General features: G+C 44.0%; 1 protein-coding gene and 1 non-coding gene across 3 annotated transcripts; both read left to right on the forward strand.

The window, feature by feature from the left end:
• Nucleotides 1-8634: 8634 nt before the first annotated feature.
• LOC136139611 (small nucleolar RNA U89) lies at nucleotides 8635-8920 on the forward strand. The gene has a single exon (XR_010657130.1). It is a non-coding gene; the product is annotated as a small nucleolar RNA U89 (small nucleolar RNA).
• A 1791-nt stretch (nucleotides 8921-10711) lies between these two features.
• ATP5MC1 (ATP synthase membrane subunit c locus 1) lies at nucleotides 10712-13511 on the forward strand. 2 transcript variants are annotated; one of them, XM_065896697.1, is made up of 5 exons: nucleotides 10712-10758; nucleotides 11349-11396; nucleotides 12320-12397; nucleotides 12795-12973; nucleotides 13294-13511. In XM_065896697.1, exons 2-5 carry the CDS (start codon nucleotides 11358-11360, stop codon nucleotides 13406-13408), a joined length of 411 nt encoding a protein of 136 aa, XP_065752769.1. In that variant the 5' UTR covers nucleotides 10712-10758; nucleotides 11349-11357; the 3' UTR covers nucleotides 13409-13511. The 2 variants fall into 2 exon arrangements, with proteins under 2 accessions (XP_065752769.1, XP_065752768.1); XM_065896696.1 differs by having other exon boundaries at nucleotides 10735-10828.
• The last annotated feature ends 7931 nt before the right edge of the window (nucleotides 13512-21442 follow it).

A 21442-nucleotide genomic window follows, 5' to 3' on the forward strand; every position in this document is an offset into this window, starting at 1 on the left:
CATGACATATAATCCTTTTTATATGTTGCTGCATTTGGTTTGATAGTATTTTGTTGAGGGCCCTTGAATCATGTTCATAAAAGATATTGGTCTGTAGTTTTCTTTTCTTGTGATGTTAATATCTGGTTTGGGTATCAGGATAATACAGGTCTCATAGAGTGAGCTGAGAAGTGTTCCCTTCTCTTCTATCTTTTGTAAGAGTTTGTTAAGGACTGATGTTAGTTTTTCATTAAATGTTTGGTAGAGGGACTTCCCTGGTGGCGCCATGGTTAAGAATCCGCCTGCCAATGCAGGGGACACGGGTTCAATCCCTGCTCCAGGAAGATCCCACATGCCGCGGAGCAACGAAGCCCATGTGCCACAACTACTGAGCCTGCACTCTAGAGCCCGCGAGCCACAACTACGGAGTCTGCGTGCCACAACTACTGAAGCCCACGTGCCTAGATCCCATGCTCCGCAACAAGAGAAGCCACCGCAATGAGAAGCCTGCGAGCACAGTGAAGAGTAGCCCCCACTCGCCGCAACTAGAGAAAGCCTGCGCTCAGCAACGAAGACCCAATGCAGCCTAAACAAACAAACAAACAAACAAATAAATAAAAACTTTAAAAATGTTTGGTAGAATTCACTAGTGAAGCCATCTGGCACTCAGCTTTCCTTTGGGGATTTTTTTTTTATTACTAATTCAGTCCCTTTACTTGTTATAAGTCTGCTCAGATTTTCTGTTTCTTCTTGAGTCAGTTATAATAGTTTGTGTCTAAGAATTTGTCCATGTCATCTAAGTTATCTAATGTGTTGGCATATAATTGTTCACAGTATTCCCTTATAATCCATTTTATTTCTGTAAGGTCAGTGCTGACATTTCCTTTTTCACCCCTGATTTTAGCAATTTATCTTCTGTTTTTCTTGGTTAGCCTACCTGAAGGTTTGTTAATCTTTCCAAAGAATCAATCTTTAGTTTTGTTGATATTTTTATCTATTCTCTATTTCCTTTATTTCCATACTATCTTTATTATTTCCTTTCTTCTGCTTGCTCTGGATTTAGTTTTCCCTTCTTTTTCTAGTTTCTTAAGGTGGAAGATTGGGTTATTGATTTGAGATCTTCCTTATTTTTTAATATAGGTGCTTACAGCTATAAATTTACCTCTAAGCACAGCTTTAGCTGCATCCTATAAAGTTTGGTACATTGTGTTTCATTTTCATTCATCTCAAAGTAGTTTCTAATTTCCATTGTGGTTTCTTCTTTGACCCACTGGTTTTTTAGGAGTTTATTTTCTAATTTCCACATATTTGTGAATTTCTTCTTTTGCATCATATAGATATTTCTAGTATGTCATCTGAATTCTCTTGTCTCTTTTACAGTATTTTTTAAGGTTATTTTCTTAATGGTTGTCCTGGAGATTACAATTAACATCTTAGCTTAAAATAATGTAGTTCAGATTAATACTGACCTAATTTCAATAACATACAAAAACTTTACTCCAGTATAGCCTAATTCCCTCCCCCTCCTTTGTACTATTATTATCATACAAATTTCCCTTTAGATATTATAAACCCCATTAACACAACTTTATAATTATTGCTTTATGTAATTGTCTTTTAAATCAGGTAAAAGAGGAAAAGAGTTACAAACAAAAATACATTTATGGGAGTTCCCTGGTGGTGCAGTGGTTAAGAATCTGCCTGCTAATGCAGAGGACATGGGTTGGAGCCCTAGTCCGGGAAGATCCCACATGCCATGGAGCAACTAAGCCCATGCGCCACAACTACTGAGCCTGCGCTCTAGAGCCCGCAAGCCACAACTACTGAGCCCACGTGCCACAACTACTGAGCCTGCAAGCCACAACCACTGAGCCCACGTGCCACAACACTGAAGCCCACGCACCTAGAGCCCGTGCTCTGCAACAAGAGAAGCCACCGCAATGAGAAGCCCGCACACCACAACAAAGAGTAGCCCCCGCTCGCCGCAGCTAGAGAAAGCCCACACGCAGCAACAAAGACCCAACGCAGCCGTAAATAAATAAATATAATTAATTAATTAATTTAAAAAATACTTTTACATTTACTTGTTTATTTACTTTTGCTAATGCTCTTTATTTCTTCATGTGGATTTGAATTACGTCTAGTTTCCTATCATTTCAACCTGAAGGACTCCCTTTAGTATTTCTTGTAGGCAATTCTGCTAGTAGTGAATTTTCTCAGTCTTTATCTGGGAATGTCTTAATTTTTTCTATGGTTTTTGTGTGTGTGTGTGTGTGTGTGTAGTACGCGGGCCTCTCACTGTTGTGGCCTCTCTCATTGCAGAGCACAGTCTGCGAACGTGCAGGCTCAGCGGCCATGGCTCACGGGCCCAGCCACTTTGCAGCATGTGGGATCTTCCCAGACCGGGGCACGAACCCATGTCCCCTGCATCGGCAGGCAGACTCTCAACCACTGCGTCACCAGGGAAGCCCCCCTTCTATGCTTTTTGAAGGATATTTTTGCTATATATAGAATTCCTGGCTAACAGGGTTTGTTTCTTTGTTTGTTTTGGCCATGCCACGCAGCTTGTGAGGTCTTAGTTCCCCGACCAGGGATTGAATCTACACCTTGGCAGTGAAAGCACAGAATCCTAACCACTGGATCTCTCAGCACTTTGAATATGTCATCCCACTACCTTCTGGCCTCCATACTTTATGGTAAGAAATCAGCTGTTAATCTTATTGAGGATTCCTTTGTCCATGATCAGTCATTTTTCTCTTGCTGCTTTGAAGTTTCTCTCTTTGTCTTTGTCTTTTTACAGTTTGGCTCTGACGTGTCTAGGTGTGATAATTGCTAACTACTTACTGATGACTTCCAAATACATATTTCAAGCCCAGACTTCTCCTGGACCCCAGACTCATATATTCAAATGCCTACTTTTTGTCCTCACTTGAATGTGTAACAGTCACCTCAAACTTAATATGGTAAAATTGAAATCCTAATCCCACTTTCCCAAAAATATCCTGCTCTAAACATAGTCAAACCTTATCTCAGTTAATGCCAACTCCATTATTCCAGCTTTTTAAGGTAGAAACCTTGGAGTCATTCTTAATTGCTCTCATTCTCTCATTCTCATCATCCATTAATAGCAATTGTTGTCTCTACTTTTAAAATAAAACCAGAATCCTATGATTTCTTACCACTTCCACTGGTCCAAGCCACATCATCTCTCATCTAGATTATTACAATAACCTCCAACTGGGGTCCCTGCCTATCCTGGTCAGTACTGTTTTCTCAGAATTACCCTTTTAAAACAGAAGTCAGACTATGTCACTCCTCTACTCAAAACCCTCTAATGAGTCACCATTTCATTCAGAGTAAAAGTCAAAATTCTTACAAAGCTAACATTTACAAGACCTCCTCTCCCACCACCAGTATCTCTCTCATTACATCTCCAGTGATACTCCTTCTTGCTCCCTCCTCTCTATTCAAACTGGTCTATTTCTACTCCTAGAATGTGTTAATCATTCTTCTGCCACAGCACTTGCTGTTCTTTCTGCCTGGAATATGTTTCCCCCAGATATCCTCATACCTTATTGCCCCTCTTTCAAGACTTTTTCAAATATTACCTTCTCAGTGAAACTTTCTATTGTAGACAAATTGTTTTTCTTTGTGGTAACTTTTAATATCTTCTCTTTGTAGAGTGGTCTGTAGTTTGACTAAAATGGGAAATGGGATTTTTCTTTTTTTATAGCTATCCTACTTGGGATTGGTTGAGATTTCTAAACTATAGGACTCATGTTTTTTATCAGTCTGTAAACGTCTCAACCATTATATTTCAATATTTATTATTTCCCATTCTCTCTGTTCTCTCCTTCTAATATTCTAATTAGGTGGATGTTAGCTCTCATTTTGCCCTCCATGGCCCTTAACCTCCTTTTCATATTTTTGATCTTTTATTTCTTTGTGCTTCAATAGGAATAATTTTCTCAGACCTGTTTCCAGTTTGCTGACTTTTCCTTCAGCTCTCATTAATCTTTTGTTTAACCTATCCATTAAGTTTTTTCTTAACTTCAAGTACTATATTTTTCATTTTTTGTTTAATTCATTTTTTTATTATTTATTTACTTATTTTTGCTTTTTACTGAAGTATAGTTGATTTACAGTGTTGTGTTAGTTTCAGGTGTACAGCACAGTGATTCAGTCATATATATATATATATATATATATATATATATAATATTCTTTTCCCTTATAGGTTATTATAAAATATTGAGTATAGTTCCCTATGCTATACAGTAGTAGGTCTTTGTTGGTTACCTATTTTATATATATTGTAGTGTGTATATGTTAATCCCAAACTCCTAATTTATCCCTCTCGCCCCCCATTTATTTCTTTTTCAAATCTGCAAGTTCTTTTTTATACCATCTTGATTTTTTCTTATGTCCCTAATCATTGTAAACATACTTAGTTTTAAATAATAACAAATGCTCTGTGACACTATGTGCCAAGCACTGTTCTAGGTACTTTATAAATATTAATTCATTTAATCCTCATAACAACCCTGTATAAGGAAGTGGAGGCACAGAGAACTTAGTCAACTTGCCCAAGATCACCTGGATAGTAAGTTGAATGCCTTGACTAGAATGCCTGGCAGTCTGGGTTTAAAGTCCACATTCTTAATCACTACACTTTACTGCCTCTTTTATAGTTGAGTTGTAATCTGAATATTGTGTTATCTGAAATTCTTGCTGTTTGTTATGTTTGCTGATCCTCGCTCATTGTGGATTGTTTCTTTATGGAGATTATGTTTCAGTTATTGTGAGAATCCTGCATGGGTCCAGAGGAGTTTGACATTGTTTCATCCCAGGGACATCCCCTGTCTAGAACAGCTTTCAATATCAGTTCCTTAGCCTGGACATTCCTGGACCCAGGGTATAGATTTGAATCCAAATCCCAACATATAGTCCTGTCACTATAAATTCTCAGGAAAGTTTTTGTTTGTTTGTTTGTTTGTTTTTCTTTTCCCACTGAGAGCCAGGAATAGGCACACAAGCTTCATTGTTACCTCCCTGTGGATGGTAGTGCACATTTGAAGTCCACCCTTCAAAGGGTGTAGCCTTTTGAGGATCTTAGGTTTATCCGCAAATTTCAATTTTAACTCCTTATTTTATACAGACCCCAAATCCTTCTGTCCCCATGGGCGATTAAAAGCCAAGCCACTTAATTGCTGCGGCTGATACCCCTTTCCCTATCCCACTATATTCCCAGTCATGGCAGTTTCAGTTTAATATTACATGTTTACTGCTCTAATTTTATGTTCTCTCTTTCTTTTGGGTCCTTAGGGACTCTCGTTACTTTCTTGTGAGCTCAGCTATGCATTTAAAAGCTAGGATTTATCACCATGAATCATCTATGCCAAAAGCTCCCCCCACCCAAAAAAACCCCTCCCTTTATACTTGTTACTATTGTTGTTACAGAATATATCATCACCACCTGGGTCATTTGGCAGAGGAGATATTATTTTCAGACTGTGGGAAGTTGGTAATTTGGATATAATATAGAATATATTTTATTTTAGCTGTCAAAAACAAGGCTATGCGTTTTAAAATATGTGTGCTATATTTATGTAGCATTTTTAGGTGTTGTGGCAGGAGGATTTTCAGAATACTTAGTCTGGCCATATTGCCAGAAATGGAGTATAGCAGTCATATTTCTGCTGTCCCATGGCCATGACTGATTGGTCTAAAATTGGCCACACCAACTCTCCTGGGTTTCTACATCTCATTCACTCTGCCTGGAATATCTTCATCCATTCTCACTCTCTCCCTTGATATATCTAGCTAACATATGTTTATCCTCAAATCTCAGCCCAGAATTTTTTTTTCCAAAAAGTTCTTCCTTGGTTCTCTCCACCTCCCTTCTCTATACTTTGCAGGAAGTTTTCTTGTAGTGCTCCTTAAGATACTAGTTCTTAGTATTTATTTGCCTATTTATTTTCTTGTTAACTGAGTTTCCTTAGTGTGGAAACTGGTTCTATTCATCTGTGTTCCCCCAGCACCAAATACACTGCTTGGAGCTGTCAAGTGATCAAAAATGTTTGTTGAACTGAATTCCTAAAGGAAGAGTGAAAAGCAAGAGGAAAAGCAAGACGATCTGAGATAAGACTCTGGGTGGAAGAGGTAGATTTGAGGAGTCAGAAATGCCTTTGGAAAGAGGGACCTGCTGGTATTATTATCCACAAGTTTGCCCTTTGCCACCTTCATCAAAAGCTTTTTTGCCATACAAATGAACTTATTTACAAAGCATAAAGAGACCCACAGATAGAAAACAAACTTATGGTTACCAAAGGGTAAAGTAGGGAGGAGGGATAACTAGGAGTTTGGGATTAACATATACACACCAAAATAGATAACCAACAAGGACCTACTGTATAGCACAGGGAACTATACCCAATATTTTGTAATAATCTATAGGAGAAAAGAATCTGAAAAAGAATATATATATATATATATATATATATATATATAACCAAATCACTGTGCTGTACACCTGAAACTAACACGACATTATAAGTCAACTATAATTCAATAAGAAAATATATCTCTAATAAATCATTTTGTAACCATAAGAAAAAAGCTTTTTTGCCTACTCAGGAATCCTCTCAGAGTTCCCACAGAAGTTTTTGGGCCTCCTCCAAGCCAGCTAGTACAACCCCCAAGATGTCAGGTCTGGGTTTGAGGTTTCCCAACCTCCTTCCACTTCCTACAGCCTCTCCTGGTTTACCAGTACTTTTTACTTCAATAATTAAAGGAGCACCTCTACATGTACTATCTCATTTACTCATAACAATTCTGTTGAAAAAGGGGTATCTCCTTTTTATAGATGATGACAGAGCACTAGAGAGGTTAAGAGCCTTGCCCCAAATCACACAGCAGTAAGTGGCATTGCCAGGATTTGAATCCTGCTTATTTAACTCCAAAATTCATGTCCTAAACATGGCACTGAAATACCTGATTCCCAGCAGGTCACAGGATAAACTTGACAATGTTGAAGTTAAGCTATGAGTAGAGCTATGTGACAAATCTGGAAGTGAAAAAAAAATTAAAACATGTAGACAAAGTTAGGGATTTCCACACGAAAATATAACTTGTCCTAGAGTAGTAACAGACAGGGACTATTCACCAAACACCAACCTAGGCCTGGCATTTATTTTACCTCACATTTCTATAAGGTAAGTAGTATTAACCCTGTTTTACAGGTTCCCCAGTTTTAGGGAGACTCAAGAGCTGATGGTTAAGCACTTTGGACCCAGACCGACCTGGGTCCACATACTGACTTCTTACCAAATATTCCAAACTGGAAAAAAGATGCTCTGTAACATGGGGGTAATCTGTAAAATAGGGATAATAATATCCACTTAAAAGGCTGTTGTTGGGCTTCCCTGGTGGCGCAGTGGTTGAGAGTCCGCCTGCCGATGCAGGGGACACGGGTTCGTGCCCCTGTCCGGGAAAATCCCACATGCCGCGGAGCGGCTGGGTCTGTGAGCCATGGCTGCTGAGCCTGAGTGTCCGGAGCCTGTGCTCCACAACGGGAGAGGCCACAACAGTGAGAGGCCCGTGTACCTCAAAAAAAAAAAAGGCTGTTGTCAAGCTTAAATCATATAACAGGTGAATCCACCTAATCCAATGCTTGCTGTATGGTAAATGGTACCTTATTACACTAAAGCCAAAAGAGATGTGGTAATCTGCTCGGAGACAGACATACCTAGTTATATGATAGAGCCATGATAGGAACTCAAGTCTGTGTGATTTCAAAACTCCACATTCTTTCCATTGTACCATTCTTGCAGGATACCTTAAATCTCAATCTTAAAGTATTTTTTCTAAGAGTCCAAAGTTCAGACTTTCCAGATTAGCATAATTGTTAATATATTGCTATTATAAATCTTATACAGGGACTTCCCTGGAGGCGCAGTGGTTAAGAAACCGCCTGCCAATGCAGGGGACACGGGTTCGAGCCGTGGTCCGGGAAGATCCTACATGCCACAGAGCAACTAAGCCCATGCACCACAACTACTGAGCCTGCGCTCTAGAGCCTGTGAGCCACAACTACTGAATCCCGCACGCCTAGAGCCCATGCTCCGCAACAAGCCAAGCCACCACAATAAGAAGCCTGTGCACCACAATAAAGAGTAGCCCCTGCTCGCCACAACTAGAGAAAGCCTGTGTGCAGCAATAAAGACCCAATGCAATCAAAAATAAAGTAATTAATTAAAAAAAATTTTTTTAAATAAATAAAGGTACATCTGGCTGAAGTCAGATTAAAAAAAAAAAAAAAGGAATCCGCCTGCCAATGCAGGGGACACAGGTTTGGTCCCTGGTTTGGAAGACCCCACATGCCACTGAGCAACTAAGCCTGTGTGCCACAACTACTGAGCCTGTGCTCTAGAGCCTGCGAGCCACAACTACGGAGCCCACGTGCTGCAACTACTGACACTCACACACCTAGAGCCCGTGCTCTGCAACGAGAAGCCACCACAATGAGAAGCCTGTGCACTGCAACAAAGAGTAGCCCCCACTCACTGCAACTAGAGAAAGCCTGCCTGCCCAGCAACGAAGACCCAACACAACCAGAAAAAAAAAAAACTAATACATACTCATAAAAATATAAATCAACTTTATTATACCATACTGAATTAACTATTGTTTTATTTTTTTAATCTTTTTTCCATTTTTTTCACAATGCTATACAGCTCTGCTTTTAAATCTTCAAAATTTGTCTTACATCATGAAAATTTTCTCAGTATAAAACATAAAACCAGAAACATGGTTTTACAGGCCTTGCCTCAATTTCTGATGCTGCCTCCTGTTCCTGGCAGCTGCCCACAGGGAGGGTTCACAGGTAGGGACCAAAGTAGGGCTAAGCACGAGCCACCTTAATGCAACCTTGGATCTGAGAGCCCAGAGGATGGCTGGGGAGAGGGGGGTAGTAAGGGTGGGGTCAGGGATTGAGACTTGGTCTTGTTGAACCCACCGTGCTCACCTCGGAGAAGCACTGAGCAAGAACCCAGGCTACATCAAAACTGCACAAGATCTGGGCAGCACAGAACATCTCCAAGACAATCGCCACGTCACAGAATCGTATCTATCTCACTGCTGACAGCCTTGTGCTGAACCTACAACATGAAGTGTAGGTCACTTCCCTACACCCAGGGAAGTGACAACCTCATCAAGGGTAAGAAATGAGCCTGGTGACCCAGAACTCGGCCCCCAGAGAAGAAGTGGATCTGTTTCTCCCCTGGTTTTTCAGGAGCCAGTTCGGGGTCCAGCACACGCCCACCCTGCCCCCAGCAACATGTGATGGTCCCCTCAGCATCTGTCCTCCCAACACTTCTTGGAATAATGAGAACTGACCCATTTTCAGGGGAATGACTTTCCTCCCTATGTTGGCCAGGGGTGTTGGGACTGTGTGATTTCTCAGTGATTTCCTAGTGTTGGTTGTTCCTCTCTTGAGGTTGGGAAGCCACAACCACCATCCCAGGAATTCTTAATAAATTTTTATTACTTAAGCTGAAAAAAAAAGGGGGGGAGGAAGGAAGGAAATTTACAGTGCTTATTTCATCAAGTGAAAATATCACAATTTATTTAACGTTTACCATTTACTTGTTTCCAATTTCAACAAATTCTGCAATGTACACCCTTTGAAGGGAATCTTTGCATTTCTGATTTTTTTCTTCAAGACCGATTTCTATGAGTGATATTCCTGGGTCAAAGAGGATAGAGAGTTTAAAGGCTCTCAATTCCTCGAGAATTTCTGAGTCAAAGAGGATGGACCATTCAAAACCTTTCAACAAACATTACCAAATCACTTTCAAGAAAAGTTCTAATTCATACTTCTCACCAGCAGTACAGAAATGCCTGGCTCACATTAGTAAAAAGAACTCTGCTTTTTGATTTAGTGAGAAAAGTTGCGTTTAAACTTCTATTTCTTTTTATAAAGATTCTTCCCTTCAATTTGTATTTCTTCTGCCTGTTTCCCATCCTTTGCTTGTTTATCAGGGTGTTACGCGTTTTGTCCTTGGAATGTTGTTTTTAACAATACAAAAATACTTTAAAAAAACAAGCAAACAAACTACTGGTTGCTAGCTCATGACTGCTCAACACTGGCAGAAGCCCACAAAGTTGCGCTCACCCACTAGAGAACTTACATGGAGGCAGGTAGCCTTTACGCCTCTCGGCGGAAGCAAGACTCCCACAAAACACTAGGGCGGGAGTTGCTGCAAAGGCATTGGCTCTCCCTGCCTGGGGAGAAACGTCTCGCGGGATCTCAGCCGCCCTTAGGGCCTCTGACCCGACTACAAATCCCAACATGCAACGCGCCTCAGGGCCCGAGCGCTCGAATGAAGGCTAAGGTCCAAGGTCATGTGTCTGTCTGTGTAAGGCGGCCGGTCATCTCTCCCACGCCTTTTTCTGCAGCTTTCCACCTTGGCCGCCATTTTGTGCGGGAGGTTATAGAACCTCTGAGTCAAGCCGACTCTGTGATCGAGCCCTTCAGGGATCGGCCAATCGGAAGCCAGATCTCGGAGGAAAACCCCGCCTTTACCCGCACGGAGGCGGGAACTGCCACGAAGCTCCTGTGGAGAGAGAGGAAGAAGCTGCGGAAGACCAATAAGAAAGGAGGACTCGAGGGTGTTAACCAATGAGGGCGCGGGGGGATTGCGGCCAATGAGAGTGGGGGGACCCCCGGACACGTGGGCCGGGGAGCTGAACGCTGAGTCCTAGAGCTAAAGCCCGGAGGTGAGTCAGTCACCTTGAGCCGGGCGAGCGCTGTGTTCCGAGCAGGGGCAGCGGGGCAGTGGGAGTGCAGGTGACCTGGGGCCGAAAGCCAACTATCGGCAGGGATGTGGCTGGGTTGTGTGGTGGGGCATTTGCCCCTAGGGCCGGGAAAGGCAATGGCCGTCTGTAACCTTAACAATTAATGTTAGTTACCAATGGTAATGAGCAACTTACTGTCTCGGCTGAGGCGGGCAGTGGACTGCTGTGTGAAATGGGCAGGACCCTGAACGGCACCTGCCTAATTTCTGCCTCCCCAGTCTTCCCGGCAGATCATCCTCTTTGGGTATCATTTCCCGGCTGGGGCTCGGGCCTCCTTCCTTTACTTCCGATCTCCGTGACCTTCCTTTGCAGACCTGTCGCGCTGGAAGTGGTGGAGAGGGAATTTGCGCTGTCCCTCTGACCTCTAATGGTCTCCTCAGCTGGGGCATGGTTCGAGGAAGACCGTGGTCCAGGGAGGACGGGCGGGGTGAAGGGGACGACCGAAGGTCGCGACTGTAAGCAAACAACCAGGCTGTCAGTGGATTTTTTTTTTTTTTTTTTTTCCTCTGCAGACCGAAAAAATGCAGACCACCAGGGCACTACTCATTCCTCCTGCTCTGGTAAGCTGCGGCTCCCGGGTGCTCTGTAGCGCCAGGTGTGGGAACCATCAGTGTTTAATGAATGAACTGCGAGGAGCTTGGCATTCTGATGATGTTGCCCCTTTAGCGAAGCAGTAGGATGGATGCAGTTAACCCCTGATTATTTAAGCCTGTAAACCAAGCTATCTTGGCTTTGCAATGTGGTCAGAGTCTGGATCTGACCTTTACCCCCAGTCTGACTTGGCCATAGTTAACCCATTGAAACAGTGATTTTCAACATTGGCTGTACATTGGAATCATCTGGGGAGCTTTTAAAACTCCTGATGCCCAGGCTGCACCCTATGGGAGTGGAATCCATGCATCTGTATTTTTTTTATAACTCCCCAGGTGATTCTAATGTTCGACCAAGTTTCACAACTGCTAGGTTATATTTCTTGAAATAGTTCAAGAAAGCCTTGTTACGGGAGTCTCTGCTTAGGTGACTGTTTCAGGAGCCTCACCAGGCTTACTGGCTCACTCCATTCAGGGTGTATAACAGTGACTACAGTTTTAGCAAAATAAGATTTTCCCCTTCTGATTCCTTTGGTGGTCTGGGTACAAACCCTTCCTGTACTTGGTTTGATGTTAGTGTGGGTTTTTGGTTTTGTTTTTTTCCATTCTGGGATATTGATTAAGGGCTGTGCTCATAGAAGTGAACTTTGTTACCCAGTTTTAAATGGAAGGGTTGCCACTGCTGACTACACCAGGGTCTCAGAACAGCTGTCTCTGGTGTGGGCATATCTGGTAGCAACAGTAACACGTTAATTGACCTTGAAATACCTTGGACTTGTTTTATTTATAATATTTGTAGTCATTTTTGACTGAAGCTCAGCAGTTAGGAGGATTTTTTGTTTTGTTTTGATTTCTTGCCTGATTTAGAGAAATGTGTCTTTCTGATTTTATAGATCCACTCTTGTACCAGGGGTCTGAGCAGGCCTGTGTGTGCCTCCTTCCTGAGTAGGCCAGAGATCCCATCTGAACAGGTAAAGGAGATTGGGCCTTCTTAAGAATTTCCCCAGACTAAGTTCCTTTAAGTTTGTTCAGTTGCCTTTAGGCCAAAGTGGGAGGAGAGTCTGTGGTGCTTTAATAGTTCTAAGTACCTCAAGGTGAGCATTGTAGGTGAGAAACTTGCAAAAGTGAAATTGGGTTTATCATGAACCCCACGAAATTTCCCTAGTCCTGTCTGGAAACGGACCCTAAGACTAATTCCAAGCATGCTCTGCAGTCTGAGCGTTCTGTACTTGCTAAGAGCTTGCCAACAATTTCCGAGCTCAGGTGGGTGGGGTGAGGGGTGGAGTCAGCCACCTGTCCTTGAGCCTCACTATCTCCCTTCTTCCTCCCTTTCCTGCTCTACTTCCCTCTCTCTCCCCCTCCTTCTAGCCTTCCTACAGCAGTGTCCCACTCCAGGTGGCCAGGCGGGAGTTCCAGACCAGTGTTGTCTCCCGGGACATTGACACAGCGGCCAAGTTTATTGGCGCTGGGGCTGCCACAGTTGGTGTGGCTGGTTCAGGGGCCGGCATTGGAACAGTGTTTGGCAGTTTGATCATTGGCTATGCCAGGTAAGTTGTGGGGTGGCCTAGAGCGTCTTCTACTATAAATTCCATCTTATTTGGAGGAAGCCTCAGCAAGAGATCCTTCTAGCTTTGTGTTGATTTCATCTACCTCCTGTTTTCTCAGAATTTAAATATAAGTTTCCAATCTGGCTCACTTAAACTTACCATGTTGGTACTCTGCTTGCCTGTCCAATTCCCAGGATATATGCAAGCTAGGCCCTCTCCCAGTTTCAGCACTATCCATTCATCTAACCTACTTGAGTCCTCCACCACCACCCATGACCCATACCCTCACCCCTTCCTTTCCCTGTCTCTGTCCCCGGCAGGAACCCGTCTCTGAAGCAGCAGCTCTTCTCCTATGCCATTCTGGGCTTTGCCCTGTCTGAGGCTATGGGGCTCTTCTGTTTGATGGTCGCCTTCCTCATCCTCTTTGCCATGTGAGGCTCCATGAAGGTCACCTATCCACCCCTGCTGCTTCGACTCCAGGCCATGCCCGGTGCTAGAGTGTGCTAAGCTTTACCATTAAACACAATGTTTCTCTAAACTCGTATGCCTGCGCCTCTGTCCTTTGCCCTTGGGGAGGGCCTTCATAGAAAGGTGGGACAAGGAAATGGGATTGGGTCAGGAACCATTGGTGATTAGGAACTTCTCAGGGCTGAGAAGTAGCACTGCCATGACTATAATAACGTCTCCCACAGGAGGGAACACGGATTTGTCTAATGATAATTGGTGCTTTTTTCCCTTCAAATTTACTGTAATAATACGTAACATTTTTGAGGGGCTTAATTTGCACCAAGCTCTTTACCAAGTGTTTTGCATTTTTTATCTCAGCAACACTATGAATTGTAAGTGCAGTTATTATACCTGTTCTGCAAATGAGGGAACTGAGGCTTAGGGAAGCAAAATAACTTGTCCATCATCACAGAGCTGGAAAGTGGCAGAATTGGAGATTTCCTCCCCACCCCCACCCCCGCCTCGGGCCAGCCTAAACCTTTACCTGCTGTGCTGTGCCATCTATTTTCATTTTGGCCACACAATTAAGGTGGCACAGATAGGGAAACTTTGTCCCAAAGAAGTTGTATAGCACGTTAGAGTTGGAGGTGGGCCTCCATCTGCCTGCACTTAGCTCCACCTGTAAGTTTCATTTCCTTTCTTAGAGTGCCTAAATGTTCTTGAATAAAGCAGATGAGGGACATGGTCTGTGTTCTTGGAGAACTTACGATCTTAGCTTTGCTAGGAATGAAAAGGGTGTTTGGGGGGTGCGGGGTAGTGAACCAACAAATGACTTGCTTAGAGAGCTCCTCACGGTGTCATCCTGTGCTCTCAGTCTGTGCCCAGCAGGTGCCCCCCACTTGGCCTGACGTGGGACTGATAACCCAGGTAAGAGAAAGCTAAGCTGATACATCCACAGAATGAACTCAGGGGTGCTAGTAGGCATGGTCTGTCTCAAATATGGGACCCATTTTTTGAAAACCCAATACTTCAACTTATTGCAAAACTCTGAACTAGTGAAACCAAAATAAAATTCCTAATAATTGTTAACACCTTCCAGCTGAAGGGCAGCTAGTAGGGTTAAAACACCAAAAAATGTGAGTCAATAAGAATGGATTCAATTTAATGCAATTTAAAGACAGTTATGGGACTTCCCTGTTGGCGTAGTGGTTAAGAATCCGCCTGCCAAAAAAAAAAAAAAAAAAGAATCCGCCTGCCAATGCAAGGGACACCGGTGCAAGCCCTGGTCCGGGAAGATTCCACGTGCCGCGGAGCCGCTAAGCCCATGCGCCACAACTACTGAGCCTGCGCTCTAGAGCCCACGAGCAACAACTACTGAGCCCGCATGCTGCAACTACTGAAGCCCGCGCACCTAGAGCCTGTGCTCCGCAACAAGAGAAGCCACCACAGTGGGGAGCCTATGCACTACAACAGAGTAACCCCCACTTGCCGCAACTAGAGAAAGCCCGTGTGCAGCAATGAAGGCCCAATGCAGCCAAAAATAAATAAATAAGTAAAGATAGTCGTGCAGTTATTTAGGTGTTATTTAGTTATTTAGGTATTAAGCATCCTCCCAGGAGTCTTGGGGAATGCTGAAAAATCAAGAGTGGAAACAATACTGAACAATGCCATACATTATTGAATACGTGGGTACAGAAGCTATGTGCTATAGAAGAGGAAAAGCAAGGAGGCTAGTGTTGATTGTAATAACATGAGCTAACATTTGAGCACTTGTATGTCAGGCATGGTGGTAAGCATTTTCAATGAATAACTTCAACCTCCCTATGAAATAAGTCATTCTATAAGTAAGGAAAATGAGGGAGATTCAGAGAGGTGAGGAATCCTGTGAAGGTCATACGGCTGGTTAGTAAAGCTGGGATTCAAACTCCAGAACCTGTGTTCTAATCACTGTGCTGACTCATCCAAGATTCAGTGACATGCTCAAGGTCGTACAGCAGGCCAATGGTTTCAATCCGAGACCACCTAACATTCAACAACCATGGTCTTCTTCCACAGGATCGCTCACCCTTGGCACATTCCTGTCCAGATAAATCATTGTCTGATAATGTTTAGCAACATCCCTAGTCTCTACCCACTAGATGCCAGTGGCAACCTCCCCTCCCCCAGTTGTGACAACCAATTGCCAAATGTAAGATTGACAAATGTCTCCTAGTTCTGGGGCAAAATCACTCCCGGTTGAGAACTGTTGGTCTACTGTAACCTGCTACTTGTCCTCTTAGTCTGTTCACCTTAAGTAACTCTCAAGATTGTCCACAGCAACCCAGTGATAGAACCTGAAGCAGAGCCCAGGAATCTTAGGGCCAAAGAGAAGGAATCAGACTGAGGTGGAAGTGGCAGCTGAGGTATCACCAAGGGAGCAATGGATTAACTGGTAATGCTGTTATGCAAATGGAATGCAGTAACCTTTTGGGATGTCGGGCTGGCATCCTTGCCAGGTCACTACCCTTTGGTGGTAATCAAGGAGCAGCCCCCAGGGAAGATGGTTACCTTTTCCTTCCTGTGAAGCTCCAGGAACTTATGTTTTTCCCAAGGGGCTGGTAAGAATTTCCCTTCATCATGGGTTCCAAAGAGCTTTGGAATTGCTGGGCTTTCAAATCCAAATCAGCGGGGTTGGGAATGTGGTTGGTGGGCCCACAGAACTCTAGAATCAAGAGAGAATGTGCGGGACTTCCCTGGTGGTCCAGTGGTTAAGACTTCGCACTCCCAATGCAGGGGGCCCAGGTTCCATCCCTGGTCAGGGAACTAGGTCCCGCATGCTGCAACTACAAGATCCCAGGTGCCGCAACTAGGAGCAGCCAAATAAAGAAATACTAGGGAAAAAAAGAGAGAATGTGCTCCCACCTGCAAGCAGGCAATTAGTCCATTACCATTGAGATTCTTTATCTAAGCTCTATGGCCCATGGATGGAACCATTTTGCTTACCGCAAAATATTTGTGAGTGCATACAGAGGTGCACTGTTCTTGGGAGAAGGGTAACGACCAAAAAAACACTGAGTAACCACTGCCTTAAGAGTTCAGCAAGGTGGCAAAGACCATGAACTTGGGAGTTAGAGGGGAGTGCAAATCTCAGCCCTGCCATTTCCTAACTATGAAGTTAATTATCTCTCTTGAGTCTTGATTTCCCCATCTGTAAAATGGGGATGAGAACAATTCATAGTGATTGTGACAACAAAGTAAGATAATACAGGTAAATGTATGCAAATAATGATAATATAGGTAATGTATACATGTACAGTATTTTTAATGTACATGTACAGTATTAATTATATGTAATATAAAGATGTATTGAGATATGTAATGAGATAACACATAACACGTGTATTATTAAAAATTTTAATAGAGCTATTACTTATAATCAGAAGCCTCCAACACCCAGTCCAAGTTCTGATTTTTCCTTTTAGCCCCCAATTTGTGACCTGGGTGGGAACTCTTCATCTATTCCTGGCACTGAGCCCAAGACAAAAGGCTAGGCCCTGGAGGGGAAGGACTGCTCCAGAGAGCAGTGGGACACAAGACCTTGGGGAAGAGGAGAAGGATCTTCACGATGTATCTATTTAGAAGGTTGAAGCACAGCAGTCACCGGGACATCAGGATACTTGCTGGTCTCTGTCCTGGGGGAGAGTGCTTGCCAGGTTGCCATGAGCAAGGTGCTACCAAACTTTGCTACACTGAGAGATGGCTCAATGCAGTCCAGTGTGCTGGGGAGGAGAGAGAGGCTTGGATCCAGTTTCCTGTCGGAACACAGCTTGGTTGTGTCATCCATCCCCAGAGGCCGTGGGAGTGGCTTCAGAAGGCACAGTCTTGCTCTCTGGCCAAGCTGCCAGGGAAAAGCAGCCAGGTGTTGCCTTGAAAAAGTCAGTGAGCACTGGACTAAGCAATGCCAGTTCACAAAGTTCTGCCAGCCTCTCCCTGGTCCTTCCTCTTCCCAGTTTAGAGGCCTTCTGGAGTTCCCTTGGGAGTTGGTGAGCTGGTCCTTCAAGCAGCTGCAGCCCTTTAGACCTTGAGTTGAAGATTCTTTGTACAAGCTTGGCCAGCCCTTTGGAAAGAAAATAGGCATTTCTGAGGAAGAGGAGGTGAAATCTTAAAGATCCGTGGCCAGGGGAAGGGCACCTGGCTACCAAACACTTCCATTGTGTTTACCATTTCTGCAATACTCACTGAATGTCAGGTCCTGGAGATACAAGATAGGTGCTCCATGCTTACTGCCCTAGAGGACGTCATATGTAGTAGCTAGACAGATGAGTAACCAAACCACTAAAATAAAAAGCAGGGCTTCCCCGGTGGCACAGTGGTTAAGAATCCACCTACCAAGGCAGGGGACACAGGTTCGAGCCCTGGTCCGGGAAGATCCCACATGCCGCGAAGCAACTAAGCCCGTGAGCTACAACTACTGAGCCTGCGTGCCACAACTACTGAAGCCCGCGCACCTAAAGCCCGTGCACCGCAACAAGAGAAGCCTCCGCAATGAGAAGCCCGCGCATCGCAACGAAGAGTAGCCCCCGCTCACCGCAACTAGAGAAAGCCGGCACACAGCAATGAAGACCCAACGCAGCCAAAAATAAATAAATATATTTTTTTAAAAAAAGCAGTACGTGCTATAATAAAGGTATGAATTACTTCAGAGGATGGAGTAATTAAAAATGACTAATAATATTAATAATATGCCTGGGGGTGTTAAGGCTTGGCAGAGAAAGTAATATTACAGCCAGGCTTGAAGGTAAGAATAATAAGAGTTATTAATTATTGGGACTTCCCTGGTGGTGCAGTGGTTAAAAATCCGCCTGCCAGTGCAGGGGACACAGGTTCGAGCCCTGGTCCGGGAAGATCCCACATGCCGCGGAGCAACTAAGCCCATGTGCCACAACTACTGAGCCCACACACCCAGAGCCCATGCTCCACAACCAGAGAAGCCACCCAATGCAGCCAAAAATAAATAAGTAAAATTTAAGATAATAATTATTATTATTATCGAACACTTACTTTGGCCAGGTATCGTGCACAGTCGTCATCACATTATCTCTTCTTTATAGCTACTATTTTTTTAATCAATATTACTGATGAAGAATAGACGCTTAGAGACTTTAAATAACTAGGATTTTCCCTAATAAAGGGAAAGCGTATTCCAGGTAGAGAGAATATGAGCACAGGCCCAGAGGAGAGAAGGCACATGGGCAAGTGAGGTGCCGATTATTTGGACAGTGCCTACCACTTTGCAAAACACTTCTAAAAATGCCACACGTAATCCTCAGAAAAACCCTGAGAGGTAGTAATTATCACCATTCTATGGATGCAGAAATAGGCTCAAAGAGGATATTTGCAGAGTGGTACACATCAAAGGTTGAACCTCTTTTTTCTGGTTCTGAGGTAAGTGGTTTTCTGTTCATTGTCCCATCTCTAATGGACCTTGTACCTGAAAACAATGGTCCAGTAATAAGTAAGGGACCCATTGAGGAGTCCTCTCACCCCATGGGCCCCCTATGGGCCTCTGCAGTCTGTAGCCATGGAGAAGCTATGAAGTAGTGTTTTTCTTTGCATGAGGTTACCCAATGACTTTTGACCATCTTACTAAGTAAATAATACCCAAGAAAAATTCTAGAATCCTTAAAAAATGAATGAAATATATAGTTTGAATAGGCAATAGATGTACAGCACAACATTTAAAAGGTACAAGTGTGTTTGTGTGTGTGTATATATATATATGCCCTTTGCCCCATCTTGTCTGCAATCAAGAGGCAACCGCTGTTACCAGTTTCTTGCATATCCTTTCAGAGATATTTAGGCTTCTTTATTATAGAGTGGTAAAACGCTATACCAATAAAACATGAAATCTGTATAAAATATTGTATCGATTCATTTTGCTTCATGTTAAGTACCTAAGCTGTGACAGGCCCCATGCTGGATTCATAGATAATACACGATCTAGAGTCTGAAGAACGGGGAGCAGGGGGGAGTATGGGGTGGAAGCAACAGGTACCAAAGGACTGTAATTAGTACAAGGTACAATGTGATAAGTGTGAGAGAGACTTCCAAGCTGTGACAGTATCACATAGTGGTCAGAACGTTTTTTCTGGAGACAGATTTGGCTTGCTCTCACTGTGACCCATGTAAATGACTGAACCTCTGTAAGCCTCTCTTTTTCCATCTATCAGAACGGACTAATAATAGTACTTACTTCATAGGTTTGTTGAAAGGAATAAATAAGCCATACAAAGCACTTGGCACGGGACTTGCCTGGTGGTGTAGTGGTTAAGTGGTTAAGAATCCCCCTGCCAGGGACTTCCCTGGTGGCACAGTGGTTGGAAATCTGCCTGCCAGTGCAGGGGACACGGGTTCGAGCCCTGGTCTGGGAGGATTCCACATGCCGCGGATCAGCTAGGCCCTTGCACCACAACTACTGAAGCCCACGCGCTCGAGGGCCTGCGTGCTGCAACTCCTGAGCCCATGTGCTGCAACTGCTGAAGCCCGCACGTCTAGAGCCCATGCTCCACAACAAGAGAAGTCACTGTAATGAGAAGCCCGCGTACCGCAATAAAGAGTGGCCCCTGCTGGCCGCAACTAGAGAAAGCCTGTGCACAGCAACGAAGACCCAGCACAGCCAAAAAAAATTTTAAAAATAAGATAAAATTTTAAAAATAATAATAAAAAAAGAATCCGCCTGCCAATGCAGGGGACACAGGTTCAAGCCCTGGTCCGGGAAGATCCACATGCCGCGGAGCAACTAAGCCCATGTGCCACAACTACTGAGCCTGCGCTGTAGAGCCTGCGAGCCACAACTACTGAGCCTGTGTACCACAACTACTGAAGGCCGTGCGGCTAGAGCCCGTACTCCGCAACAAGAGAAGCCACCACAATGAGAAGCCCGCGCACCGTAACGAAGAGCAGCCCCCGCCCGCCGCAACTGGAGAAAGCCCACGCACAGCAACGAAGACCCAACGGAGCCAAAAATTTAAAAAAAAAAAAAAAAATCCATTTGTGTTAAAAAAAAAAAAAAAAAAGCGCTTGGGACCTGTTAGGCACTCAATAATTGTTAACTAAAAATCCAGTATTTTAGCTCTCAATAAATGCTGGCTATTATCACTCAACTCCACAGTCCCTGGCTGGAAAATTCATAAAGCTGTGAAAACAGGACTTCTTTTTTAAGAAACAAATTTGGCGGCAAAACGTAATCTAAAGTGAGGCTAGGGGCTTCCCTGGTGGCGCAGTGGTTGGGAATCCGCCTGCCAATGCAGGGGACACAGGTTCGAGCCTTGTTCCAGGAAGATCCCACATGCTGCGGAGCAACTAAGCCCGTGAGCCACAACCTACTGAGCCTGCGCTCTAGAGCCCACGTGCCACAACTACTGAGCCCTTGTGCCACAACTACTGAAGCCCGTGCGCCTAGAGCCTGCACCCGGCAACAAGAGAAGCCACCGCAATGAGAAGCCCGCGCACCGCAACGAAGAGTGGCCCCCGCTCGCTGCGACTAGACAAAGCCCACGAGCAGCGGCGAAGACCCAATGCAGCCAAAAATAAAAATAAATAGGTACAACATTAAAGAAATTTAAAAAGTTTAAAAATAAAGTTAGGCTATTCGGCTGATTTTGTATGAATATTCGTAAGTGTACCCAAATTAATATGAATATTCATATGCTTTGCTACAGAAGTATCAGTATGTTTGGTTACTGAGTGCTGCCCCAGGTCTTGCTGGGAGTGTTAAATTATGATCCTGTACTTTTTTTTTTTTTTTACTTTTTTTATTTTTGGCTGTGTTGGGTCCTAGTTGCGGCACGCGGGATCTGTGTTGAGGCATGTGGGATCTTTCGTTGCAGCGCGCAGGCTTCTCTCTAGTTGTGGCGGCGCGTTTTCTCTCTCTAGCTGTGGCGTGTGGCCTCCAGAGCGCATGGGCCCTGTAGTTTGCGGCACGGGGGTTCTAGTTGAGGTGCACGAGTTCAGTAGTTGTGGCACGCAGGCTTAGTTGCCCTG

This window comes from Phocoena phocoena, chromosome 19 (assembly GCF_963924675.1).
Source record: "Phocoena phocoena chromosome 19, mPhoPho1.1, whole genome shotgun sequence".
In the NCBI taxonomy this organism is placed as follows: Eukaryota; Metazoa; Chordata; class Mammalia; order Artiodactyla; family Phocoenidae; genus Phocoena; species Phocoena phocoena.